The 27987-nt window shown below is 38.6% G+C and overlaps 2 protein-coding genes across 7 annotated transcripts in view; one reads left to right on the forward strand and one right to left on the reverse strand.

Moving 5' to 3' along the window:
* Positions 1-2861, reverse strand: part of FKBP7 (FKBP prolyl isomerase 7) — a 16857-nt gene extending 13996 nt beyond the window's left edge. Inside the window, exon 1 of one of the 5 annotated variants that reach the window (XR_010150159.1) lies at positions 928-2861. Coding sequence is in view for 3 of the 5 variants with exons in the window: in XM_054679154.2 (XP_054535129.1) it covers positions 928-1148 (221 nt within the window). In the remaining 2 variants the exon portion in view is untranslated. The remainder of the gene's footprint in view (positions 1-927) is intronic. The other 4 variants (XR_010150160.1, XM_054679154.2, XM_009443819.5 and 1 more) reach the window with 4 other exon arrangements.
* On the forward strand, positions 2838-27687 carry PLEKHA3 (pleckstrin homology domain containing A3). 2 transcript variants are annotated; one of them, XM_054679152.2, is made up of 9 exons: positions 3162-3562; positions 8298-8414; positions 11628-11674; positions 13320-13475; positions 16513-16649; positions 18147-18311; positions 21860-21903; positions 23675-23790; positions 26389-27687. In XM_054679152.2, the coding sequence occupies exons 4-9, from the start codon at positions 13343-13345 to the stop codon at positions 26514-26516; spliced, it is 723 nt and encodes a 240-aa protein (XP_054535127.1). In that variant the 5' UTR covers positions 3162-3562; positions 8298-8414; positions 11628-11674; positions 13320-13342; the 3' UTR covers positions 26517-27687. The 2 variants fall into 2 exon arrangements, with proteins under 2 accessions (XP_515943.2, XP_054535127.1); XM_515943.8 differs by lacking the exon at positions 11628-11674 and having other exon boundaries at positions 2838-3562.
* The last annotated feature ends 300 nt before the right edge of the window (positions 27688-27987 follow it).

Consider the following 27987-nt stretch of genomic DNA (forward strand, 5'->3'; position numbering starts at 1 on the left):
TTGACTCAAACTTCCCTATAATCACCAGAAAGAAGTATGATTTGCCCAAAGTTAATCATTAACAGCCATCTCATTTTTTAAAATTGTTATCTTTACAAAAACTATTCAACAGTTAACTTTTTAATGGGTCTCCAGCCCCTAACTAGGTGCATGGCTTGTACAAAGAACTCATTTAACTCCCTGGGTTTGTTGTAAAAAAATGATAGGGCAGGTTTAGCCTCAAAACGTCATTTTAATAGTAATTTAAAATGGTATATTTTCTTATTAAATTCTAATGATATAATTTATTAAATTCTTATTAAATTATAAAATTGTATAAATTCTTATTAAATTTCTCTTTTATTCTAAATGGATGGAACTGTCTTTCCCAGTCCTATCTTTACAGGGTAAAGAAAAGATTCTCCCTCTGAGTAATAAGCCATCAATTAAATCCGAGTAGGCACCAGGTGGAATGACGGAGCAGGGCCCACCAGAAGTCACCAGGGAAGTAACTGTTTTTCTTGATAGAAAGTGGCCACAACCTATAAAAATCGTGCTTCTGAAGGCCAGAATTAAATCTCTTTATTCCATGTATTCCTCCGTAAAGACTCAATACTTCTGGCAAGGGAAAAATGTGAACATCCTTATAGGCAGAACCTTGATTTAATTCTGGAGGTCCCAAGGGTAATGGTGGTGGTCGATGTGTGTGTGGATGTATCGTATTTTTGATAATTTATTGCCACAACATTTTCAATACTTTAAATAAAAATATTCAGTTTATTAGAGAAACACTGCCATATAATGTGATTTTTTTTTAATGAATAAAGGGCTCAACTTTTACCGTTAAAAAATAAAACCCCAACCAACCAACCAATGAGGCTTCCGCTTGGTGGAGGCAGGCAAGATTTTGTGCAACTGGACGCACGGGCAGCTCGCAGCATTTCCTACCTGCAGTAGAATTTCGAGCCGTCTTTAGCCAGGTAGCCGTCATAATGGGCATTTAGTAGGTCTCCCTTCTTGCTTGTCTTAGAGCAGTTTTCTGGACGATGCAAAACTTCTATTTTCACTTCTTCGGTGCTCTCCTCTTTCTTTTGTCTCTGAGCAGTAAAAAGGCCCCACAGATAAAAGAAAACAATGAATCTGAATAAGAAATGCATGGTTTTTGGCATCGGCTCCAGCAGAACACTGCTCTCCCTCCCGTGTGTCACTCGCGCCCCGTGGATGTCCCGCGGCCGAGTTCCGACGCGTGGCAGGCGTTGTCCTGCGTCACAAAGGGCCGGGGCGGGGCCATAGATGCGGCCCCGCCCTCTCATGGCCCCAACCCCTCCGCCTCCCGCAGCGTGCTCAGCGCGGTTAACGCTGTTTCTAGGCCCTCGGGCTGGCTGTCCTCAGTCTCTAAGAGCGCAACGCACACTCGCTCCGCTTCTTCTCGCTAAACCCGCATATTTTACAGCAGGTTTCCTCAGGGTTCGGTGACAACATTCGCATTTTCTAAAATGAAACTGGCATAAGACGAAATAAACAGCCTGGGATGTCGTAGAGTCAGGGAATATGGTTGTCATTTCTGGAAGCAAAAGACTTCTAAGACCCCTAGGGAACGAGCAGACAGATACTGGGGGGTGGGAGAAGCATGCTGGAAAAGGAGCGTAAAAAATAGGCTGGCGGTGGCTTTCTGGGTGCTTCGGGGGTGTCCTTGAAGCGCATTCTCAGGTCGGAGTCTTGCATTCAGAGGTTCCAGGCTAAGTCGCACAACCTGAAGGCCAGCCCGATGCAACGAAACTGCGGTACCGCAACTCCTCTGCCTGGCTGCAGGCGTTTCCGAGAGCCGACCTCCACAATTCAGCATCCTCCGCTGGCTTGCATTTCTTTTCCCCCCCACTCGGGGCCGCCCTTGATTCGAGGGCCTCTGGTAGTGCGGGGAATGTTCTTTTGACTTTTTTGTACCAATCCCATGGGATACGTAATTGTCCACATCAGTCAAGAAAACTTGAGTATTGGGCATGTTGTCCCAATCTCACACAGCTAATACGCAGCAGGGATTTGGTCAAATCTGTGTGACAACACCACTTCACCACCAATTTTAGTATGAAAACCTTTAAAATACACAGAAAAGTTGAATTCTACAGTAAACTCTCCTACACCCACCATCTAGATCCTGTCATTGAACTATATTATATTTATTACATATCCATCCATCACTCTATCCATCCATCAATTCGCCTTGTTTCCAAGTGAATACCCAAAGACTACCCAAACCAGAAAACCAGCAAAGGCCTTCTGCATTCGCCTGGATTAAGTTCTGGGAGTAGAGGTGCTATTCTACCCCGGTGATGCGAAGAAAAGCCGCAGCACTGAGCCTGATTGATGTGCTTTGCTTAAAGTTTGCAAAATTCCATTAACCTGAAAATTACTGTCGATTATGCAAGATGACGATTGCGTCCAAGCAGGAGTTTCAAAAATCATAAAAGCTAGGGGGAAGTCCCCATTTCTAGACTAAAATTCCGAAGTCGAGTTCCATGTTTTATATTCTAAATAAAATTGTGGCTATCCAAGGTTATCGGCGTGATGACAGTTCCTTGGGGGCCCTCGCCATTCCTTGTCAGAGGCCCCCGTCTGCTGCACATTGCCTTCCTAGGAGATAATTTCAGATCCCTTGAATATGAGGAAAATACGAAGCAAACAGAAATAGGAAGGCTTTTATGTATTTTTGAAAAAAAAACAGGATTTTATGTAAAATAAAAACAGGATTTCATGAAGAAACAGGATATTATGTATTTCTGAAGAAAACCCAGGAAAACCCGAGAGAACTAAGTGCCCGCGGGATGAGTGTGCGGGCAGCTCCTCCTCAGGTAGGCACCGGGGCTGCGCGCGCAGCGGAGCTCGAAGGTCTTGTCCCCCGCGGGCGGTCAGCCTGGGCCTTGGCGGCCAAGGGGAAACTTGGGAGCCTCGGGACTGTTGGCCACCGGCCCGTGGGAGGAGTAAAGGCGGCCCTGGCAGGCAGGCCGAGGGTGTGACGCGCCGCCCCGCCCTCCTCGCGCAGCCTCCGGCTAGGCGGCGAGGCCGCAGGCCGCGCCCGCTCCTTCAGCCCCGCCGCCGGGGAGGGGTTTCCCGGGACGATCCGGCCCCTTTCATCCAGGAAGTGAAATCGACGTCGGGGTCAATGAAAACAAACGGGGAGCCCAGGGGGAAGGAAGGCAGGCGAAGAAGAGGCAGCGCCGGGGCGCCGGAGGGAGCAGCCGGGCCGCGGAAGCGCGAGCAGGAGGCCGGTCGCGGGCGCATTTTTGCCGTTGTCGCGGCCGCCGCCGCCGAGGCTTACCCGGGAATGTCTGGGCCCGCGCCTCGCGGCCCCCAAGCTCCACGCTGCGCCCGCTGTCCCGGCCTCTAAAGGCCGCCACGTCCCTGCGGCGCGCGCAGGCAGAAAGCGGCTTCGTGCCGGCGGAGGGGGCCCGGGCGGGCCGGGAGGGGCTGCCCCAGGCCCTGCGCCTACCCCATCACCGCGGCCGGCGCCGGGCCGGGAGGATGCGCGGTGTGGGGCTCTGAAGCATGGAGGGGGTGTTGTACAAGTGGACCAACTATCTCACAGGTATGGGGGCTCGTGTGATGAGGGAAGAGGAGAGAGGCGGGGGGCTGCTGAGAAGGCGGGTCGGGGCTCCTCTTCCTCCGTCTGGCCTCCGCGGACCCTCAGAGCGAATTCGCTCTGCTCGATTCCAGAGCTTGTTGAGTCCTTCTGGCCTCTTCAGGGGAGGGTTTGAGGCTGCGCACCTTCTAGAGGGTGGGAAGTGCACCTGCCACTTCTTTGCTAGTGTAATAATACTAATCCTTGCCTCCTGTAGCCTCAGGAACAATTCTCAGTCACCCTACATGTGTTGTTGCGATCTCCGTCCTTATTCACACTTAGTATTCATACTTTAAGAGCATTTTGTTAATAACTGAGTTGTCGGAGTATTGGACTGGAATGGACCCTTTAATTGTTTCAACTACAAGATTTAATTTTAATTCTTTTTTGTATTTCTTTTAATTTCCTTAACATTTTATTTAAAACGTTGTCTTGTTGAGGTTGTTCAAGCTTAGCGAGCATGATTTTGGAAGCTGTCCCCAGATAATATTCTCTTAGGGATTGTCATTGAAGTATCCTTACGTTGGGGAATTCTGTTAACTGAGAAATAGTGGAAGAAAGTGCCAATACACAGAAGGAGAACAGGCAAGTCACTTTCACCTGTGAAGTGGGTTGGAAGGAAAAACTTTGAAGAAATGAGAGACCAGCAGGAAAGGGCCCCTTACCATGACATTGGCAGCCTGTAGGCTTATTTAAAAGCTCCTTAAATTTGAGTTGTAGTCCAATCTCTGCCATCAACCAACAATGAAGGCAAGTCAGTTATTCTTTCAGGACCTCAGTCTGATAAGGCCAGGGTGATTAGTTATTTTGCCCCGGGATGCCTTCCAACTCCAGAATTCCATGACCTCACTAAGTGAGAAGATGGTTTTAAGATAAATTTGAACAGTAAACAGATTTTTTTTGGGGGGGTCTAGCATAATAGGCAAATCATGACTTGCTGCCCACTTCTTCGCTCTGCCAAAAGTATCACATCCCTCAGTAATTGTGTGGTACTCTCGACTTGTGCACCTGATCTTGTGCAAAATGTGCAGGTAAACTTTTTAAGGCATAAGCACTGAGCTACAGTTATACCTGCTTTTTGATTTATTAGAATGCTAAAGCCAGATTTGTAGCAGCAAATGCTTTTAACATTTATGATACACAGATGTTTTATTTTGTTCAAACTAAAAAGTCAATTTATTTCTATAAGTGACATGTTTTAACGGGAAACATTTAAAAGTTAGATAAATATTTTTTATTGGGCATTTTCATTTTGGCCATTGTGAGAGCAGTTATACTGTTTGGTTGAGGTATAGTGTTAACTGTTAAAGACAGTAGAGTGCTTCATGCCTGTAATCCCAGCACTTTGGGAGGCGGAGGTGGGAGGATTGCTTGCTCAAGACCAACCTGGGCCACATAGGGAGACGTGGTCTCTACTAAAAAAACAAAAACAAAAAACAGCTAGGTGTGGTAGTGCACACCTGTAGTCCCAGTTACTGAGGAGGCGGAGGCGAAAGGATTGCTTTAGCTAGAGAAATGGAGGCTGCAGTGAGCTAGGATCAGTGAGCTATGATTGTACCCACACACTTCAGCCTGGCTAACAGAGCGAGATCCTGTCTCAAAAAAAAAAAAAAAAAAAAAAAAAGACATTAGCTTGTATGCTTTGAGATGCAAATGCTCATCTCATTGCAAGTGTTCCTAAGCATGGTGTTGTGGAACCATTGGGCCATTACTGAGATGAGTCATAATTTAAGAGTTGAGATGAAACCTGGGCTTGGTGGCGATTTCCTCATCTCCTATGGTACTAAATAACCAGGGGTTGAGCTTTTAATCACATGTGATTTAGATTTTAGTCTTTGCAGGGCATTTAGTCAACTTCTAGTATGCATTGTAGAAGCTGGTTGAAAAGAAATCTTTTGTTTGGAAGAATTTATTTTTAAAAGTTAAATTTGGGTAGATGGTGTGCTGATTATTAATTTTAGTTCATCTTAGGTCATAAGAATGAGCAGCTGTTCATACTAAGTGATCTTTAAGTGTAATGATAGTGTTGTTCAGGCACGGTGGCTCATGCCTGTAATCTCAGCACATTGGGAGGCTGAGATAGGCAGATAGCTTGAGGTCAGGAGTTTGAGACCAACCTGGCCAACATGGTGAAACCCTGTCCCTACAAAAATTACAAAAAATTAGCCAGGCATGATGGCATGCACCTGTAGTCCTAGCTACTTGGGAGGTTGAGGCATGAGAATTACTTGAGCCTGGGAGGCAGAGGTTACAGTGAGCCCACATTGTACCACTGCACTCAAACCTTGGCGACAGAGCGAGACTCTATCTCAAAAAAAAAAAAAAAAAAGTGTTATTTGAGAATCCTTTGTAGAGAGTAAGAATTTCAGTAACATTTTGTAGTTTGAGATAAAAAGAATTTTTTAAAAAAAAAAGAATTTTAAAAAGGGAATACCCGTGAATCTTTTTCACAGATATTACCCTCTGTTATATAAGTGTGTGAATCAATTAGAAATTGTTTTATTAAATATTTCTTCAAAAAGTGTGTAGAGATAATTAACAGGCTTGATTATATTAATGTGTTCAACCACTCACCTTTCACGTTGCTGCAAATTCTAAATGAATCATTTTGCCCAATATTTGTTTTAAAGAGATATTGAATTGCAGTACTGCAGGCTTGCAAAATCATAATTTGTCCTATAGGCATACTAAACCTGGGTGGAGGAATGTATTTTCACCACCCCCTGCTTATAATTTGTTTGACAAGGTAAATTAGTGTTTGGAAAGATAATGTTTTTATCATTTCCATGCATGATCAATACAATATACTCTCAAAGATATATTGTATGTCTATATTCTCATGGTTAATAGGAAATATCTGCAGGGTGTGATGGCCCACACCTGTAATCCTAGCACTTTGGGAGGCCAAGGTGGCAGGATTACTTGAGTCCAGGAATTTGAGACCAGCCTGGGCAACATGATGAGACTTCGTCTCTATAAAAAATTAAAAAATTAGCCAGGCATGGTGGCACTTCTGTAGTCCTAACTACTTGGGAGGCTGAGGTGGGAGCACCTTTTGAGCCTAGGAGGTCGAGGCTGTGGTGAACCATGTTCATGCCACTGCACTTCAGCCTGGGCAGCAGAGTGAGATCCTGTCTCAAAAAACCAAACAAAACAACAGCAACAATCCCTGAAATATCTCACTTTTGGGGTATTCATTCATTCATTTATTTATTCAGTCACTTGAGAAATAGATTTTTTTGGTACCTCTTATGTGCCAGGCACCATTCTAGTTGCTGGGAATGCAGTGATGAACAAGATAAAGTCCATGTACCAAAATAACTTACCTTCTAATTTGTTTAGGTCTCACTAGGGAATACTCTGTTGTTTCATAAAAAGGAATCTTCCAGGAACCTGAAAGTTGCTGGTTTTTAGTTGCTTTAGATATCTGTCTTTCTGAACTGTACTACTGCATTCCCTGCCTTCCTAAACAGGGTTACAAAGTAAAATTTAATCTTTTTGATGACTCAGGGTTGTCATTTCAAAAGTGTTAGAGATAAATCCTTTTGGGGAATTAAGTCCTGGATCTGTATTAAAGTGTAAGGATGACTGACCCATCTCCCCTCTCGGCACTATCTGACCCTGGAAAGATCAAATTGATCATGTGGCAGGCTATGGCAAAAGTGACCAGGATACGAACATCCATGGTTTAAAATGTACATTTTAGCCATGAATATTTGTGCTGAATTGTTATTTAATAGTCATGGAAAGAACAAGGACAGTCACACTGCTCCCAGCATGGTCACCATGTTAATAGTCAGTGAACTGTTGTAAATTAGTAGCATGCTTGATAAGACTCCGGGGAACACCAAGTTTGGCTTCAAAGAGGAGTGGGAATTGGGTGCCAAGGAAAGCCATCATCCTTGTCATCAGCTTTGGCATGGAGCCAAGTCTGTGATAGATGTGAGCTCTAGTCACTGAATAAATATCAATCGAACAATTGCAGTTTCTAGGATTTCAACCCTAGCTGTGCAACTGCAGACAAGGGAAGAGGGGGTCATATGGGGAATCTGTGTTCTCACCATAGGGTATGTAGCTTCTATTTAAGAGACTGGAATTCATTTAGCACTCATTGTGTTTAAGGGAGTTTGCTTAGAAATATGTATTTTATAAGAGGCACATTGCAGAATTAGAGGGCTAGGTGGCATCTGAGAGGTCATCTTGTTCAACCTACACATTTTAGGGACTGGGAATTTTAGAGATTTATTGAAATGAAAAGATTTGTCCCCAGGGTATGATTATCCATTAAAGAATGATACTATAGGTAAGGCTAGAACCCTTGTCTTCTGTGGCTTTTCCCATAATATCATAACCCCAACTCTGTTCCTTTTTAGGAAAAGAGGGCAGTTATGCTATACCCGGTTTAGGGCTATTACTGAGGATGGGCCTTATGGGTTGTTAATGAGAACACTGTGAGCTAGAATTAGAAGTATTACTCCCCGTGTTTTTGCTGCTCTGGAGTTTGCTCCAGAAACCTCTCCCAATAAAGTGGAGACTGATGCAAAAACATTTTTGGTAAGCCTTGGTGATTGAAAATTTCATTATCAGAATGTTATATGAGAGCCAAGAAATAATGTGGATGGCAGGTTTTGAAATCACAATTTTCCATGTGGTGAAAGTAATGTCTTTCCAATTGACCTTTTGTTATTTATGGTCTTTTTAGGCTGGCAGCCTCGTTGGTTTGTTTTAGATAATGGAATCTTATCCTACTATGATTCACAAGATGATGTTTGCAAAGGGAGCAAAGGAAGCATAAAGATGGCAGTTTGTGAAATTAAAGGTAAGTGAATATACAGAATTAGAGGAATTGGAGGTTAGATAGTCAAGGGTTCTTCAGCATACTCCAGACGAGGAAAAAAAGCATTTCTAACCACGTAGGGATCATCTAATACCATTTATATCCTTAGCAGTCAGGAGTGGCATTTCATCACAGTTAACACAATTAAACACAGTTTTTGATAATTCTCCCTCTACAAATGTATTTTTGAATGGAAATAACTTTTGCTAGTCTTCCAATTTGGATTTGACAAACAATTTCTTGTGGATACTACTTTAGTGTCCACCTTCAGTCTATAAGCATTCTATTTCATTATTGTTGTAATTAATAGAAAGATATTGTAAAAGTTGGAGGCTGAACTCTAAAGATGATGGGGCCAGCTCTGTAGGGTTTTGATAAGGTATGAAGTTGGAGTCATAAACTCTGGTTCTTTGCTGAATTTGGAGGTAAGTTCCTCTGGGTGATAGAGATGGTTTCCTTTTCTTCCAAAAGGGGAGAAATAAAGCAATAGGTCCTGCTGTAATTTTCGTGAAGGAAGATTTTATGGACCATTGATTCATTTGTGTGTGTGGTTGGAGTGTGTGGGGTGGAGGCGAAATCAGATAAAATGGCAGTGAAAAGGACTGAATTCTTCAAAGAGAGTGAAGGAAAAACTAGAGCACCAGGGGAGTGACTGTTCAACTCCCTCCTGGTCGTTTTCATTTCTCCACTCTAGCTTGAATACTTGTCCTTCATGAAGTGTGTTTCCTTTGACATGGTGAGCTCTGGGTCATAGCTATCAAACAGTCTTCCTGAAAGGTAGCCATTAATCTGACTTTAATTGCCATACATAAGTGTTGTCTTACTTTTAATGTTTTATAAATGGAATAATTCAGTATTTTCTTTTGTGTCTGGCTTCTTTTACTCAACATCATGTTTGTAAAATTTATCTATATTGTTCTATGTAACAGTAGTTCAGTCATTCTCATTGTACAGTATTCCATTGTGTGAATATCTCACAATTTTGGTATCCATTCTAGTACTGAAGGATTTTTGGGTTATTTCCGTTTTGGGACTACAGTGACTAAAGCTGCCATAAACATTCTTACACATTTATTGAACATATGTGTGCATTTCTGTTTAGTGTATCTCTAGAAGTGGAGTGGAATGCTAAGGCACTGAATATTCATACTTTCAGCTTTAATAGATGTTAAAGAAAAAGTATTCTTGACACGTTGAAATGGTATGGCAAACTTTATTTAGGACTATTGTGATAGATTTAGGGACTATTGCATTGGAGGAGAGAAATTGGGCTCAACTCCAAGTACAAGGAAAAGTGGGAATTTATAGCCAAGGAGCAGGGTTAGGGGGAGACAGTGTCAGTGGAGGGAAAGTTACTAAAAGGTAAGTGGGGGGATTCTGGCTAAACTGACCTAACAGGATTCTTGCTGAAGGCAGGCTGAGGCCAGGGTGATCAGACATTGCTGGGAAATGGTAGGGAATGAAGAATGTGGTCAGATATCAAGGGCGGGTGATGAAATATGGTGTTAGGGGATTCTGGCTAAACTGACTTAGTAGGATTCTTGCTAAAACTGGATTCTACAAGGATGGAGAAGGAAGCCTAGGTGAGTACAGGATTCAAATGAGCCTGACTAAAATTTGGTCAAGAAGAGAATCTTTTTCTTTTTTTCTTTTTTTTCTTTTCTTTTCTTTTTTTGCTTTTTTTTGAGACAGGTTCTCATTCTGTTGCTCAGGCTGGAATGCAGTGGTGTGATCATGGCTCACTGCAGCCTCCACCTCCTGGGTTCAGGTGATCCTCCTACCTCAGCCTCCTGAGTAGCTGGGACCAGAGGCACATGTCACTATGCCCAGCTAATTTTTATGTTTTTTGTAGAGATGGGATTTCACCGTGTTGCAAAAACCAGGCTGGTCTTGAACTCCTGAGCTTAAGCAATCTGCCCGCTTTGGCCTCCCAAAGTGTTGGAATTACTGGCGTTAGCCACTGTGCCTGGCCAATAATCTTTTTCACAGATAATGCCAGATGTTTTCCAAAGTGATTATATAAATTTTTTCTGCAATCGATCAGAGTATTAGAGTTCCAGTTGTTCTGCATCTTTGCCAAAACTTGGTATTATCCATTTTAAAAATTCGGAATATTTCTGGTGTTTGTAGTGGTATCTCATGGTGGTTTTTTACTTGCATTTCTTCAATAACTAATGATGTTGAATACTTTTTTAGATGTTAGCCATTTCAGTGTCCTCTTGTCGGGAGTGTTAGCTCATGTCTGTAATCCCAGCAGTTTGGGAGGCCAAGGCAGGCAGATCGCTTGTGCTCAGGAGTTCGAGACCAGCCTGGGCAACAAAATGAGACTCCTGTCTCCACAAAAAGTTAAAAAAAAAAGGTTGAATGTTGTCTTCTTTTGAAGTCCTCTTTCAAGTCTTTGGCCCATTTTCTAACTTTGGCTATCTTTCATGTTGATATGTAGGAGTTCTTTGTATAGTCTGGTTGAGTCTTTGTGTTGCAGATGTTTTCTTCCACTGTGTAGTTTATGTTTTCATTTTGTTCATGATACCTTTTGAGGAACAGAAGTTCTTCATTTCAATGAAATCCGATTTGTTAATTTCTTTTATTGGATCCTTTTATGACCCACTGAAGACATCTTCTGTGTTACTTTCTTGAATGTTTATTGTTTTACCTTTTATATTTAGGTCTATAGTAGGTCTGTACTTGACTTAATAGCAACCTTTCCCCCATGGGGATACCTTTGTCACAAAGCAAGTGACCATGTATATGTGAGTCTTTTTCTAGACTGTCTATTCTGTTCTGTGGCCCTGTTTTTGTTGTTGTTGTTGTTGTTGTTAATCCTTGTGCGGATATTACATTGTGTTAATTTCTTTAGCTTTATTCTCTTTGTATCTGATAGCCAAAGTCTCCTAACTTTAGTTCTTTTTCAGTACTGTCTTGGCTATTGTAAGCCCTTTGCATTTCCTTACAGATTTTAGAATTTGCTTATAAATTTCCACAGCTATCTGCTGGAATGTTTGGAATTGTGTTGAATCTACAGATCAATTTGAGGAGAATTATATTCTTGATGATATTGAGTCTTCTGTTCCATTAACTCTGTTTAATTAGATATTTAATTTCTCTCAGTAATGTTTTGTAGTTTTGTGTTTAGAGGTCTTGTCCATCTTTTCTGATGTTTTGGAAGCATCATTTTTAAGTTTGTTGCCTTTTCAGGTGACAACTTTGGAGGGGACCACCCTTGATTGGATGCATAAATTCTGGTATGTTTAAAAATGAGTCATCTTATTTTAGTTTCATCTTGTAGCAACATCATTAGAAATTAGAGCATTGCTTTCTTTTAAAGTAGGTATTGGTGCTTTCACTAGTATTGGCAAGTAGCAAGGAAGAGTTACTCTTATAGCTTTAGGAGTTCAGTAGTTTTACCCTAGCCTAGAAATCTTTTGCATTCATAATTGATTGTTGCATGGTTGTATGTTTCAGTGTCTGCAACTAAGAATGACCCATATAAGTAGAATAATAAGATAGCAACATTTCTGTGGCACTTACTTGCCGTAATACACTAAACATCTGGTCAATATTTATAGCAATTAATTATTTAAGTTGGGGCTTCTGTCAGATTTTGCTGGGACCCTCATAATTTGGCTCCTCCCAGCTTGTCCATTCATGAATATGAATTTTTTTTCTTTTCTTTTCCTTCTTTTTTTTTTTTTTTTTTTTTTTTTGAGACAGGGTCTTGCTCTGTTGCCCATTCTGGAGTGCAGTGGTGTGATCGTAGCTCACTGCAGCCTGTACTGGGCTCCAGCGATCCTCTTGCCTCAGCCTTCTGCCTCCCAAGTTGCTGGGTCTACAGGTGCTGGGAGTACATGCTTGCACCACTATACTGGCTAAACGAGTATGAATATTACTTTGCATTACAATGGAAGCCTCTATTTATGCTTGTTTCCTAATATTCTCAATACATTCTGTGTTTATTTTCTCATTTAAGCTTCTTCTCATTCATTTTCTTAACCAAATCCCGCTTTCATCAAACCCTTCTTCTTGAAGCCTTTTTAAATTACTTTCTCTCATAATTACACAAGAAATCTCTGCACCAAAGAGTTAAACATATGTGTATTCTGATTGTTTTTGGTGTGTCAGTTTGTTTCTTGGTTAAGTTGTCAACTGTATAGAAGCAAAGACACCTTTTTTCTTCCCCTCTATCTTCTCTTCTACTAGCACTGCTCTGAGCTGAGTAAATATTTGTTGATGAATGACAGCTTAACACAAATTTTGTTTTACAACAAAGACTTGGGATTGGCTCATCATAATTCCTGATTAGCTCTCTTTTCTCAGAGCATCAAAGGAGGTGTGTGTGTGCAGGAGAAGAGGTAGAAAGAGGGGAAGAGATGAATGTCTTCAAAATATACATGCCTTCCATGTGTTATGCTATGATCCATAATTAAGGGCATATCATAGAGTTACTTTTCTGATAGAAGGTGGCTGTAGTTGTCATTTATTACATTCCTTCTATGTGTCAGGCACTATATATGAAAACAAAGACTTTGTTTTCAAGGAAATCAGTAAAAAATGTGTGATAGTATAACATTCATTGCAGTTGTATTTAATAGGATAAGTGGCCCCAAGGTGGGGGAGGGCTGTCACTTCTCAGTAGTTAGTATGTCCCTGTTTTCTTTTTCATACTCTGTCATCGCTTTGGCACCATTGTCACCCCGGGTCTATATGAGAATGTTGATTTGGGGAGTGCCACTGGGTGGCCCCTCAGGGAGCAGCACTGCCTGCATCATGAATGATAGTTCAATGTTTTAGGTATATGAAGCATCTGATACTGTGTGATTAGATGATTATTTGATTACCCTTAAATTACTTAAGTCTATAACTGTATTTTCCCTTTGTTTATCATCATAGTTCATTCAGCAGACAACACAAGAATGGAATTAATCATTCCTGGAGAGCAGCATTTCTACATGAAGGCAGTGAATGCAGCTGAAAGACAGAGGTGGCTGGTCGCTCTGGGGAGCTCCAAAGCATGTTTGACTGATACAAGGACTAAAAAAGAAAAAGGTAACTATAAACTTTTCCCTTGTGGTGAGAGTACTTTCTTAAATATAAATATAAATGTAACTAAATTAGCCTGTCCACTTTTAGTATCTATCCCAAGGAAATAATTAGAAATGGAGATTTACATATATCTTTATCATAGTAAACATTTTGTAAAAGCTATAAATTTAGGGGAATGGCTCAATAAACTCTTTCTTTCTTTTTTTTTTTTTTTTGAGATGGAGTCTCGCTCTGTTGCCCAGGCTGGAGTGCAATGGCGCGATCTCGGCTTACTGCAACCTCTGCCTCCTGGGTTCAAGCGATTCTCCAGCCTCAGCTTCCCGAATAGCTGGGATTACAGGCGCCTGCTACCATGCCTGGCTAATTTTTGTATTTTTAGTAGAGATGGGGTTTCACCACGCTGGCCAAGCTGGTCTCGAATTCCCGACCTCAGGTAATCCACTCGCCTCGGCCTCCCAAAGTGCTGGGATTACAGGCATGAGCCACTGCGCCCAGCCTAAACTCGTGCTTTCACTGGCTGATATATAGACAGTAAGATGTTGAAAAGGAATTTCAATGTGAGAAAATGCCCAAGGTTAAATGATCATTGAAAAAAGCAGGATTCAGAATTATGTATATTGTTAGTATTCATTGGCTGGCTTAGGAAAGGTATGTAAGAATTGGTCAGATTGTTACCTTTGGAAGTGGAATTTGTGGGAAGGAGACTCAGTTGTCACTGTATATACCCTTTGGTATCTTTTGACTTTACCATGTATGCATATTGCCAATTCAAAAAGATTTTTAGAAACTGAAAGCAAAGCAAATGATTTATGTTATTAGTTCAACTATATACAGATATAATGTGAAAATGACAATTTCTTGATAGTGAGATTATAGTTTGTCTTAGTTCATTTTCTGTTGCTTTGACACAATACTTGAGACTGTAATTTATAAAGAAAAGAGGTATGACTCATGGCCCTAGAGGCTGGAAGTTCAAGATTGGGCAGCTGTATCTAGTTGGCTTCTGGTGAGGGCCTCATGCTGCATCATAGCATGGCGGAGGAAGCAAGGGAAAGCAGGTGTGTGTGGAAAGAGATCAAACCCAAGAGGCAGCCTCGATTTATAACAACCCGCTCTCATAGTAACTAATCTAGTCCCAAGAGGTTGAGAACTCACTCACTCCTTTGACGACCTAATCACTTGTTAGAAGTACTACTTTCCTAACACTGCCACACTGGGGACCCAGACTCAACATGAGTTTTGCTGGAAACAAACGATATTCAAACCATAGTACCGTTATTTGATTTTTCTTTTCTATATTTTTTCTATTTTTCAAAATTTTTTATTAAGTATGTATTACTTTTATAATTAAATGCAAATTAATTACATTAGTGAAAGCAAGTAAATTATAGGTATTGAGAAATGAAGGCTGAGGATTGAATTTATAACAATTTTGAAATATATGAAAACATTACAGAATATAGCTACAGGTAGGATAAGAAGGAATGAATATTCACAATAGCTAAAAGATGGAAATAACCCAAATGTTCATTGGTAGAGGAATGGATAAACAAAATATACAATAGAATATTACTCAGCTTTAAAAAGCAAATTGTGACACATGCTACACTGTGGATGAACCTTATAGACATTACAATAAGTAAAAAAAGCTAATCACGTGGGGTGGGGGGAGGGGGGAGGGATAGCATTGGTAGATATACCTAATGCTGGATGACAAGTTAGTAGGTGCAGCGCACCAGCATGGCACTTGTATACATATGTAACTAACCTGCACATTGTGCACATGTACCCTAAAACTTAAAGTATAATAATGATTAAAAAAAAAAAAAAAGCTAATCTCAGAAGGACATATAGTCTATGTCCACTTATATGAATTACCCAGGGCAGTCATACTTATACAGACAGAAAATAGAATGTTGGTTCCCAGGGCCCAGGGGGAGGTGGAAATAGGATTAGTGTTTAGTGGGTACAGACCTTCAGCTGGGGAAGATGAAGACGTTCTGGAGATGGATGGTGGTGATGATTTTACAAATACAAATGTACTTAATGGCACATTTTGAAGTGAATACTTAAAAGTGGTTAAAATAGTAAATTTTATGTTTATGTATACTTTACCACAGTTTTTTTTTTAAGAAGGAGAAAGAATAGGCTTAAATATGAGCAGGAATTGATTTAGGTTAGATTAAATGCGCAGATAGAGCTGCTTTGTCCATTCTGGCAAAAGTGGCTTTGTGGCTAGGACCAGAGAGCAAGACCACTGGGGCCTGGCCCAGGGAGTGTGGAGAAGCACCAGAAATTTACTCTATGAATTTTCCTCCTCTGTAGCTTATACTTCTAGTTTAAAAGGTATTGGCTTGTGAGTGGCTGAGATTATGGCTGGATGTTTAGTTTGTCTGGAGATACTAAGGAAGAAAGTATGCTCTTAATAAAAAATTTTGAAAATAGTATAATGTGAAAATGAAACTGAAAGAAACAGAAGAAAATAAATGAATGTTTATAAACAATAGTTTTAATTACATAAAAATTTAAAACTTCTGTAAGCCAAAATAAAGAAAACTGAAAGGAAGCTAACAGATCTGGATAAGGTATTTGCAGTATATAAGATAGAGGAAAGATTACTATCTTTAATTTGTAAGAACTTCTACAAACTATCAGTTTATATTGTTAAGAGAAAAACCAACATCAGAACTGGAAAAAATGTATAAAGGACAAAATAAAAAAGCAATTCACAAAAGAAAACCAAGCACTTTTTAAATGGAAGATGAGTAATGGAATGGAAATATCCTGTGTAAAACATCCAGTGGTCATCATCCTATCTCTGGAAATCACCTAAACATGGCAGGCATATAACTGTCAGCTTTTTCCCAATTATCTGAAGAGAAGATGTTTCCTTAGGGCTCTTGTATCCTATTTCCAAGGTCTCACATTTCTTGAGCTGTAGGTATTTATATTCATTGCTTTTTTAAATGATTACATTTTGTTACATTGCTCAAAGAATATGAAAATGATCTAACTGTATATTTATGTATATTCTTTTCAGAAATAAGTGAAACCAGTGAATCGCTGAAAACCAAAATGTCTGAACTTCGCCTCTACTGTGACCTCTTAATGCAGCAAGTTCATACGATACAGGAATTTGTTCACCATGATGAGAATCATTCATCTCCTAGTGCAGAGGTAGGGCGAAGAGGATCTCTTCACGTGTGGTTATGCTTTGGAGTACTCTGGGGGGATCCTCAGTCATTCCATAAGATGACAGGCATTTTCACATTGAGTTATTTTCAGCTTTTCTGGGTTCTGCCTACTGTATACTATCTGGAAATCTGTAGCATCTTCTCGATTGTGTCTGTGTGGCCAGAGAAGAACATGAAGTAGCATATTTCTCCAGGGGTCAAGGCTTGTCTTTGCAGCCAGTCTGATAATTTGGAGGTTGGAGTGGGGAAGAAGCATTCCAGGCTTTGTTCTCCAGGCTAGCGGCATAAATTCACTGGACAGCTGCTATTCTCTTTTTTTGGTAATAAGGTCCCTGCTTCAACTATGAGAGTTGATAACTTATCTTTATGAAATAACTTAAAACAAATCCTTCTCAGAACAGTGACTTAGGAATCAAAACTCAGATTAGTAGGATCGGGCTATAATAGGCTCATTCTTCATGGTAAAATAGGACCAGTGAGCTATACCACTCTCTGGGTGAAAGGCCAGCATGTTGCCTGTCCCTTTTTGCCTAACTTGGTAGAAGTGGGGCAAGAAATCTTCCTATTTCTTCTGTGGCCTTCTCTTGTTGGGGAGGAATCTTGTGTAAGAAGCCCAAGGACAAACTGACCACAAGCTCCCTGGAGGTAGTTGACCTCACACTTGCTACAGCAGCTCAGTGACAGTATTAGGGACCCAGGCTTGTTCCATCCTTCCACTCTGCCATTCTTGGTGTGTTGAGTTTTTCTCCTAATGCCCCAGGTGTCAAGATGACTGTCAAGCTCACAAAGAGGCAGGAGGCAGTGGGGTTGCCAGGGTAGAGAGAGTCCTTCTCAACTTGCTGTGCTTGGTTTTGAATCGGGAAACAAAAATCCCAGAAATTCCCTAGCCAACTTCTCATCTTTTTTTTTTTCTGGCTCAAAGGAAACTAGGAAAAAATGAGCATTTAGTAAAGAGTGTTGGAATAGCCATGACTAGGTTAGATCAGTCTCTATTCATCCCCCAGGATCAGGGCACTTTGCGATCCTGAACAAAATTGGGCTTTTTACTCTATCAAGGAAGAAGTGGGAGAATGGATAGAGGGTAGGCATGAATTGTACTGCCACTAATTAACTCTAAGGGTATTCCATGTCTGTGTCCACTTTTGGGAAAATGAAAATTATTGTTTAGGTTAGATTTCTCTAAGATAAACTTTTGTACACAGTTTTTCAATACGATAATTAAATGCAAAACTTATTTTTTCTTAGAATCTAGTTTCATACATTGTTTAGGAGACAGGCATTTCTTATACATAGATGTTTTAATGTTTTCTTTTTTCTTTTTTTGCCCCAGCTTAATTTTCTAAGGTACTGTATTTTAAATAAATTTGAACATAACATAGTAATGTGTCTGTTGGAGATGTCTTATTTTTTAATGATAAGGTTGTATATGATTCCATGTAGTTGTATGCAAATCTGTTCAAGTCTTTGTGTAATTTTTCAGAACATGAATGAAGCCTCTTCTCTGCTTAGTGCCACGTGTAACACATTCATCACAACGCTTGAGGAATGTGTGAAGATAGCCAATGCCAAGTTTAAACCTGAGATGTTTCAACTGCACCATCCGGATCCCTTAGTTTCTCCTGTGTCACCTTCTCCTGTTCAAATGGTTTGAACTTCTTGTTTTGGTTTTTTCCCTCAGTAGTAATGTTGCATGTGGTTTTCGTTTCATTTTGGTATTTATTTTTAAGGGTGGAAACAGGCAGTGGGTGTGGGGGGGAACAGCTAACAAGTTGAATTTTTTTGTTTGTACTGTTTCATATTAGAGCTTCTTAGCTGATGAGCTGAGCACTTGTGCTAGTGTCCTCATTCCCTTCTCCTTGGAGGGGCTGTGCATGGCCTGCCCACAGGCTGCTTCATCCATTTTCCCCAGTGTCTAGGAAAATATTACAAAGTGCTGTGACAAAGAAAAAGTTGGGGAGCTCTATTCTGCTTGGTAAGAATTACACAACAGAATGAGATTTTAGTCACAATGGGGTGCAATTACGTAAATCTTTAAAGGAGTTAGAAGGAATTTGAAACATAGTCTGGTGGGAACGGTATTCTGTACTAAGCATTTGGATCTGAACCCTCAGAGTAGCTGATCTTCAGTTTCTTCATGTGTAAAAATACAGTGTATATCAGAGAGTCACTGCAAACGATCTGACCTGCTTACTGTTAGGTGCTCAGTGTTAGTTTCTTACTTCCTTATTGCTCAGAACAAGTCCTCTTTTTGCCGGGGGTGGCAGATTCGTTGTCCTTTCTGAGCTAATAAATTTGCTCTAGCATGCTGTTAGAAATTTGTAGGTGAGATAAGCTTTAATGAGACTTCAAGTTTATTGCATCAAAGTGTTTTTAGGAGTCCATTTATAGGAGTAAGAATGCCGCCTTGTTGCTGTTTCAGCAATTACCTGAAGATCTATTTGTTAGGAGAATAGGGTCTAACTTATTCCTAGGTTCTCTTACCTGTCCCAGCAAATTTAGTTATATGAGATTTAGTAAAGATTATTGCCTAGATTTATTTTCTAATCAGTATTTGATGGGCTAATAGTTTCCTCTGAGGCAAGCGTACCATGAAAATGAGTTTTATGGCCAGATTAATTTGGGAATTGCTAGGTTAACTTAAATGATATGAATTGGGTTTGATAGGACTTGTCACAGCCTTTTTACTTATTTATTTATTTATTTTTTTAGAGACAGGGTCTCACTCTGTTACCCAGGCTGGAGTGCAGTGACACCATCATAACTCACTGCATCCTCAAACTCCCAAGTTCCAGCCTCCTGAGTAGCTGGGACTACAGGCGCACACCACGGTGCCTGGCTATGTTTTTTAATTTATTATTTGTAGAGATGGGGGGGGTCTCATTTTGTTGCCCAAGCTGGTCTCAAACTCCTGGCTTCAAGCTAAGTTTTTTAATTTATTTTTTGTAGAGATGGAGTCTCATTTTGTTGCCCAGGCTGGTCTCAAACTCCTAGCTTCAAGCAGTTCTCCTGCTTCAGCCTCCCAAAGTGTTGGGATTACAGGCATAAGCCACCATGCCCAGCCGTCACACCCTCTTTTATGCTGAAGTGTATTATGAATCTCTGAGAGGTGAAAGTGTAGTGTACAGTGTTTCTGAAATTTATTTGACAATTGAGCCCATTATATATATACACAAATAAAATAAATATATATATAAATACTATATATGTATATATTTTCTTTTTTTGAAATGGAGTCTTGCTCTGTCGCCCAGGCTGGAGTGCAGTGGCGCAATCTCAGCTCACTGCAAGCTCCGCCTCCTGGGTTCACGCCATTCTCCTGCCTCAGCCTCCTGAGCAGATGGGACCACAGGCGCCTGCTACCATGCCCAGCTAATTTTTTGTATTTTTAGTAGAGACGGGGTTTCACCATGTTAGCCAGGATGGTCTCAATCTCCTGACCTCGTGATCTGCCCGCCTTAGTCTTCCAAAGTGTTGGGATTACAGGCGTGAGACACTGCGCCTGGCCCATTTTATGTATTTTTTAATACCATCTTACAGGACTGTGGTGTGGTGTTGAGTAGAACATAGTTTGACAATGTTGCTTTTTAGGACAATTGTAGATATGCTATAAATTGTTAATTAACAAGTATGTGTGAACAAAGAAACCAGTGTTTTGAGATGGATATGTAGTGCTATGTTCCTGAGGTTGATAGACAAAGGGTACACTTTTTTTTTAAAGCTGTACTTTTTAGAGTCAAATGCAGTAAAACACCTCAGAGTTGCCTTGCTTCTGCATTGAACTTCTCAGGAAATCCCTTATGTTACAAATGCTCTGTAGTCCAGAGAAGTCAATGCGTATTTTACATATAAGAAACTGAAATAATTATTAGTTCTAGAGACAAATAGCATGGAAAGTAAGGTCAGACAATCTTCATGTTTTTTTTAAAAATAACTATTTATTTATTTATTTATTTATATGAAAAACTTACATTTATTTATATGAAAAATAAAGCTGAAAATTTGAGTATTCCAAAACAATTTAATCTGATCTTTGTAAGTGCTTTAATCTGATCTTTATAAGCGCTTTATATAATCTCAATGAATTCATCTTAGAGTAAACTTGCATTTAACTTTATTTCAAGTTGTCATAAAAGTTCAGACAACCGTCATTGGACCTACAGATTGAGTGATTATTATAGTGGGGATGTCCTTGGGTTAGTAAGCCTAAAGGAAGTAATTTCTGTTAAAGGAGATGTTAGTGGCCATTTGCATCTTAATGTCAATCTTATCAGATGTTCCCAGACTACAAACTGGGTGGGTCATATCTCTTAGCATTTCAACTGGTATTTCTCAGAGCAACTAGTGGCTCATGTTCCAAATATAGAAGGCATTTGCATAACATAAATGTTAGACCTGGGCTTGTTAGACTCTTGGGCTCATGTATACAAAAGCAACCACCCTAAACCTTTAGTATAATCTTTGTTTTTCTGCTACCATGTTAAACTTTGAAATAATCAGTTTTACTTGGCTGCCTCCCTTTATATTTTGATGGAGTAGTTGGATCTTCCAAATTATGTTTAGTATTTATCATATTTTTTAAATGTTCTGCTTAATTAGGTATTCTTTATTTTTTTAAATATATGTTTTGGAAATCCACTGAGACTTAGGGCTCTTCTTCTGAGTTCTTTAAAGTCTTGAATTATTAATGCTGTTTTCCATGAAAACCACACTTTAGAACATTTGTATATCAGCTACCTAAATAATTAATGATAAAGAGAAGCTTTGCTGCCAGACTCTACTACTGTCCTTTAAAAAAGAGATATTTATTAGAATATTTTGTGGCTTGCTAGATACTCCTTTTTTATCACATTTATATCTTATTTATAGTTATATACCCTGTTTTTTATATTTGTATACACACACATATATATGTATTATGTATAAAATTTGGTTTTTACTTTTGAAAAAAGAATCCAGCATGTTTTTGGTGTGTGTTGAAAAAGATTCCAATTAATGGTTATTAGGGAGAAAGCTTGATGTTGTACTAATTATGTTGCTTGAGTCTGTGAAAGATTAAATTTTTTTTTTGCCAGGTATCTTTTTCTCTGAGTAAATTTATGTTTATTATGATAATAGTAAATTAGAGCTGCATGATTCTACTTGACATGTGGATTATGCTAATTTTTTTTTCTTTTTTTTTTCCAAAATTTCTAGATGAAGCGTTCTGTCAGCCACCCTGGTTCTTGCAGTTCAGAGAGGTAAAAGAACCTTTTCTTTTGACTAAGGTCTCTCAAATTATATCCATCTAGGGAAGTTCTTTGGGCCTGTAACAAGTGGTGTGGAATGTAAACTCTGTATGGGTTAGGTCTGGTTCGAAACCAGCATTTTATCTCTCAGTATTTATCTCCTAGTATTTAGTATAAGGGCCTGGCCTCAGTAGGTAGTCAGTAAAGAAAAAAATGAATGAATTAATTAACCAGCAAGGTAAGCACCTTGCCAGCCATTTTACCTTTTTTAGATGTTTGAAATACAGTCATATATTGAAGAATGACTTTTCCATCAATGATAGACTGCATATGTGACAGTGGCCTCGTAAGATTATAATACCATATTTTTACTGTACTTTTTCCATGTTTAGGTATGTTTAGATACACAAATACCATTGTTACAGTCACCCACAACATTCAGTACAGTAACATGCAGTACAAGTTTGTAGCCTAAGAACAATAGGCTATACCACATAGCCTACATGTGTAGTAGGCTATACTAGCTAGCTTTGTGTAAGCACGCTCTGTGATGTTTGCACAGTGACAGAATCACCTAGCGATGCATTTCTCAGAATGCATCCTTGTCATTAAGAGACGCATGACTGTATATCAAGTGATGGTTAGACAGAAGTACATTTCTGATGTATTGAGACTCCACAGCTAGGGCTCATTTTACCTCAGCTGTTTATAGCATCATCTATTCATGCTGAGCTGTTGTTTCATTAAGAGAGAAAGATCTTGCTGAAGAGAGAAAACCACTTGATATTTTAAAGTACATATTCATATCAATACGTTTAAAAATTTTACCTTCTGGATAGATCTTACCAAAATGCTAAGTTGTTAAACTATTATTTTGTTAGGTAATAGTCCTTTAAGTTGCTATGGTTGTCTTATTTAGTTCTTTGGAAAGTGATTTAATTATAGTGACATTGGCATTTATTTCTCTATATTTGGACTGTTAAATGCTGTTTTGTCATGTTTTAATTTTTTCCCCTGATGATTGTATAATCTTTGATTAAACTGTCAAATACTCAGAGGAATCCAATGATGTATATATCCAACCTTGTCAGGGAATCAAGAGTCCCACCAACTGAATTTTCCAGAAAAATGGAAGCTTAATCAATTTTTGACCAACTTTTATTTTTATGAAAGAAATTTTTCTATCCTTTCTACCTCATAAAATAATAATTTTAAGTACAGTAAAGTTGGGCTGTTACAAAAATAGTAGCTGAGATGCTGTTAGGTGGCGGTGATTTGCTTCTCTGTTTAAATTTTTGAGACAGATTTTTAAAAGAGTTTTTCTAGGCCCCTTTTTGCCATCTTTATCTTCTCTTGCTGTTGTCAGTGAGTCTACCTCTAGCTCTATGAACTCCTTGCCCATCTCTTTCAGTCTGCTGGTTTTGATCAGATATGGATTGACTTAAAATACATGCACTCATGAAACCTATGACTTTTAGTTTTCAAACATTTGTAAACTGACTGATATGTCTGCTCTCTGGAGTCTCCCCTACAGAAGTCACTACTTCTTCATTGTACCCCTCTTCCTTTTAGTTCAGCTCAGAAGCCATATTCTCCAGGTTACCAGCTGTCTTCTAAATGGGTTCACTTGTTTTTGACTTCTGAGTAGAATGTTGCTAACACGGGACGTTGAGCATAAAAATAATTCTTTTTTCACTTAAAGAGAAGTCATTTAAAATTCCAGTTGAGTGTGTTTTTGTTTATGTAAGGCCTTACAATTTAATGCTTTTTACTTAATTTGCAGGAGTAGCCACTCTATAAAAGAACCAGTATCTACACTTCACCGACTCTCCCAGCGACGCCGAAGAACCTACTCAGATACAGATTCTTGTAGTGATATTCCTCTTGAAGACCCAGATAGTAAGTGACATAGATTCTGTCTCTTTCTTTGGCATATTCAGCAAAATTACTGTGGGGCTCTGTAATTTCTGGAAATGAAGTATACTGACTGAACATTGTACTTTGTTTCTTTGATTAATTCCTTAATTCAGAGGTAAGCAAACAGCGCTCAATCAATGAAAGCTCATATATCCCCTTACAAACAGGTTTGTTATTAACTAAGGAGTGCCCAGGATTGCTTTGTAAATATCGTATCTCAGATATATATTTATAGAATATCATGATCTTTTACCACCACTATACTTGGACTTAAAAAGCGTTTTAGAAGAAGGCATGAATTGTTAGCAGGATTCTAGGGGAAAATAAAGGCAAGTTCCAAGTTCATATAAAAGTCAGCATTGTTACTTTACTAAAATACCTAGAAATGGCTAAGGAAAAGAATTTTGTCTGGTAGTCACGGTGAATTATAGTAGCATTCATTCCTCTACCTTTTTCTTCCTTATTAAAGAGGCAGCATACTGTGATTGAATGTTTTTAGGAAAGGTTTTGTGATTTATGTTAAAATTTTTAAATTTTTCTCTTCAGAGAAGAAGCTTTGAAAGTGTGTCAGAATATCTAGTAAGATAGTAGTGACCATGATTTGCAGTGAACACAAATATAGTCTTATTATTACATCTCCATTAATAGACTTATACTCTCCAAGTCTCTACTATTTCTCAGGAAGCATGTGGGATAGAAACTATGTACAATTTCCAATTAAGGAACAGGTTGTGTTCCAATAGTTAGTTCATTTGTAAGTCAGTTGTTTGGAAAACAGATTTTATTTTTCTTGTGGAAATGACATGATAAGTGGTGGTTAGCTCTTTGGATAGCTAAGCATTCTTTGGAAGAGCCCAGTGAATTCATAGTATTGCTGAAATGGGACAAAACAATGGTGTATTTCTAGCATTTGAGTGTATTGAAAACACTGATTAAGCTGGAGTTGTTTTATGTAACCAGAAAGTTAAACAGGTTTAGTTCATACATATGGCAATTTTACAAAGGATTGCTGGTCATTTTTGGATTTTTAGGAGTTGATAGAATCTTTTTTTTTTTTTTTTAATGCCCACTTTTTTTTAAAACTGAATTAATCATCTATTTATTAATATATGGCACTATTCTATGCTCATTAACATTTTGAATTTAAATTGAGATGTGGGTGGAGAAATGAAGGAAGGAAACCGGGAAGGGGAAGGGAGAAAGAAACTTTCTTGGGCCAATCAAGCAAGACCTGGAAGAGAAGAGGAGGAGAGGAGGAGGGTTAAAGAGGTTGAGTATGTGAAAAAAGTTATCTGAGGCAGGTAAGATAGATTCTGATTCTCTTTATTCTTTATGCCTTTTACACATGACTCTTAATCCAGAGTTCATGAAGGAGTTCTGTATGCTACCCTGTAGTTTTAAGTGCGACATCTTTTTTTTTTTTTTAAGGGGATCATTTGTGATTACTAAAATAATTTTTTTAAAGCCATCCATTTTTCTTTAGAATTCTTTTCTTCTAGTTACTCTAGTCCTGAATATTTGAAAACAATTTTCAAAAGATCTAGGTGTACATGCTCTATTATATTTAGCATCCCCCAGTTTAACTGTTATGGACTGTAACAAAACTAGTCTCACACACACACACACACACGCACACACACACACACGCGCATACATATAGTTCACTTCTCTAGAACATCTTTAAATTAGCAAGTATAGACTAGGTCAGAAATTTTATCCTTAGATTTTTTCCTGTTTATACTAGTTTAGTGTTTCAATTAGCTGACAAAGCAAAGATTGAATTAGTGCTCTTTCCAGAAAGTATATATTTTGCAATTGGCAGTCTTAGTTGAAAGTTGTTACATAAAAATATTCTTCTTGTGAGATGCAACTGCTTCTATTTTCTTTAACAAGCTTTTTCAAAAAGTATGAAAGTAATAAATGATGATGGTAAACTCAAACTATATATATAAAGGTACAACTGCCTTAGAACAGGACTATGCCAGTGTAGTCAGCTGTGTTAACATGGAGTTGCAGTGATAGTTCTGTGAGCTGCATTACAAATGGAGAAATGGGATCTTTCAGTATGAGGTACCTTGTCAGCTTTGCTCAGAAAGTCTTAGAATGAAAAGAGGAATACCTGAATTTAGTCCTCGTTCTGTTACCAATTGTGTGATCTTGGGTAAGGCGTGTATCCTTTTATGGGTCTTGGTTTCTTTGCCTAGGAACAAGGAGGATATTAACAGCATTAAAATAGGCTGAAAAAGCAATAGTTAATTAATAAAGATTAAATTCAATTCAGCAAATATTTATTGACTACCCATTATGTGCCAACCATGATTCTAGCAGTGAACAAAACAAAAATCTCTACTTCAGGCAATTTCATCATTTATCTTATGAATTCTGATGTTTCTCCTTGTGGCTGTTGATACTCTAGTCTAAAAGTTAAGTTTTCCTGCATGAAACAAACAAGGAAATACAAAATTAGCCAGAAGCTAAAGGAATTTCATGTCCCTGAATAGGAAATTTAAAATGTTCTTTCACAGAGGACTGGAGTTAATATTGACAGGATGTTTAACGTTTTTATCAATGTCTTCATAGGACCTGTTCACTGTTCAAAAAATACACTTAATGGAGATTTGGCATCAGCAACCATTCCTGAAGAAAGCAGACTTATGGCCAAAAAACAATCTGAATCAGAAGATACTCTTCCATCCTTCTCTTCCTGAAGAAACTGAAGTGTCCAACTTCCTCTAAGTATTGCTATGCAAAAGCTGCTGTAATTAAACTATTGTTATAGGGAGTAGTTTTTTCCCTTAGGACTCTGCACTTTATAGAATATTGTAAAACAGACAAACAAGAAAACAAACCACATACTTTTGAAGTGTATTTTATCTTTATATAGTTTGTTTGCAAGAGTATTTTCCTAATAACTTCACAGTATGAATGTGCATCTTTTTTTTTTTTTGAACAAATGATGGTGTAACATTTTGACATCCATAAGGACAAATGTAGATATTTTTCTTAAAAACTGTGAGGGGACTGACAGCTTGGTCAGGGTGTATTGTAGCTTATAAACATGAAATCTTATAAGGTTTCAGTTTGACAGAAGTGTGATATATGTAACTTGTGCCATGGACCAAATGGTCACTTTACCACAGCTAAAAATGAGTTACGATAGCAGCTTGATGGTGATTGTATTGTATTCCTTTAATCAAAAAGGAAACACAATATTCTAAGTATCTTTAGCCCAAATACCATGACATATTGAGCATCTTTAAATAACCAGACTGTATTGTCCTTCATATGTGAAGTTGACACTACTGATTTGTCAATACCAAATTTTGGGTTAAAGTGTTTAATTTTTATGTATTTATTTTCTTGTTGCCTCAAAAGATGATTGCATTCTAACTTTTGTGACCTACCAAATTTAAGATGTGTATACGTTGTTCTTTACGTTGTTCTAGAAAAGAGATTTTAATGCTGTAGTGACTTTGCTCACTTACACTAGAGAAATAAACAACTTTCAATGGAAGAGAACTTTAGTGCTTTTTTTTTCTAAAATAGATATTAAGCTGCTGTTGTAAAGTATTGTTTGCAGCTCTTTCCAATATCTAGAGACATTTTTATTTATGAATATTTATACAAAAAGGAATTCTGTCAAGATGACTGCTCTATATCACTTGAGAATGGCATTATTTAATTAAAGAACAAATAGCATTTTTTGGTAGTGCCTGTCCATACCTATTGTCATTGTTTGCCTTGTAATCTGTTTTTTTGAATTCATTTTGGGCTGATAGTTTTGTTTAAGGTTTTGGATAAGGAGCACTTTAAAACAAACTGGTGTGTTGTTTTTAAGTTAATCATATGTTTAATAAATGTGTGGTTTTTGCATTCAAACACATCATATAATACATTGTATTTTTTACATTAATTGATATTCTGTCTAATCTTTATTAGGCACTAATATAATTCTAATGGATTTGAGTTTGTTTGTGTATTTAGGCCTGCTGGTGAAGACACAAATGAAGCATACTTTTTGTTGCCTGTGAGCTTAGAATGGTGTGACCTATTTCATTTTATTTCAATTTATCTTGTAAGTTTATGTGGGATATTTTAAAATAATTAATATTTGGTATTTGTTTAAAAAACTGTAATTATAGGCCTTCCATCTTAAGTTTAAGATGGACATAAACAGTC

Source organism: Pan troglodytes, chromosome 13 (genome assembly GCF_028858775.2).
Source record: "Pan troglodytes isolate AG18354 chromosome 13, NHGRI_mPanTro3-v2.0_pri, whole genome shotgun sequence".
Taxonomy (NCBI): Eukaryota; Metazoa; Chordata; class Mammalia; order Primates; family Hominidae; genus Pan; species Pan troglodytes.

What these genes read in the sequence shown, in the direction of transcription:
- PLEKHA3 (XM_515943.8), top strand. Translation starts at nt 3,523, where the DNA reads ATGGAGGGGGTGTTGTACAAGTGGACCAACTATCTCACAG. An exon ending in GTGGACCAACTATCTCACAG is followed by an intron (nt 3,563 to 8,297) that starts GTATGGGGGCTC and finishes TGGTCTTTTTAG; the next exon opens with GCTGGCAGCCTCGTTGGTTT. An exon ending in GGCAGTTTGTGAAATTAAAG is followed by an intron (nt 8,415 to 13,319) that starts GTAAGTGAATAT and finishes TTATCATCATAG; the next exon opens with TTCATTCAGCAGACAACACA.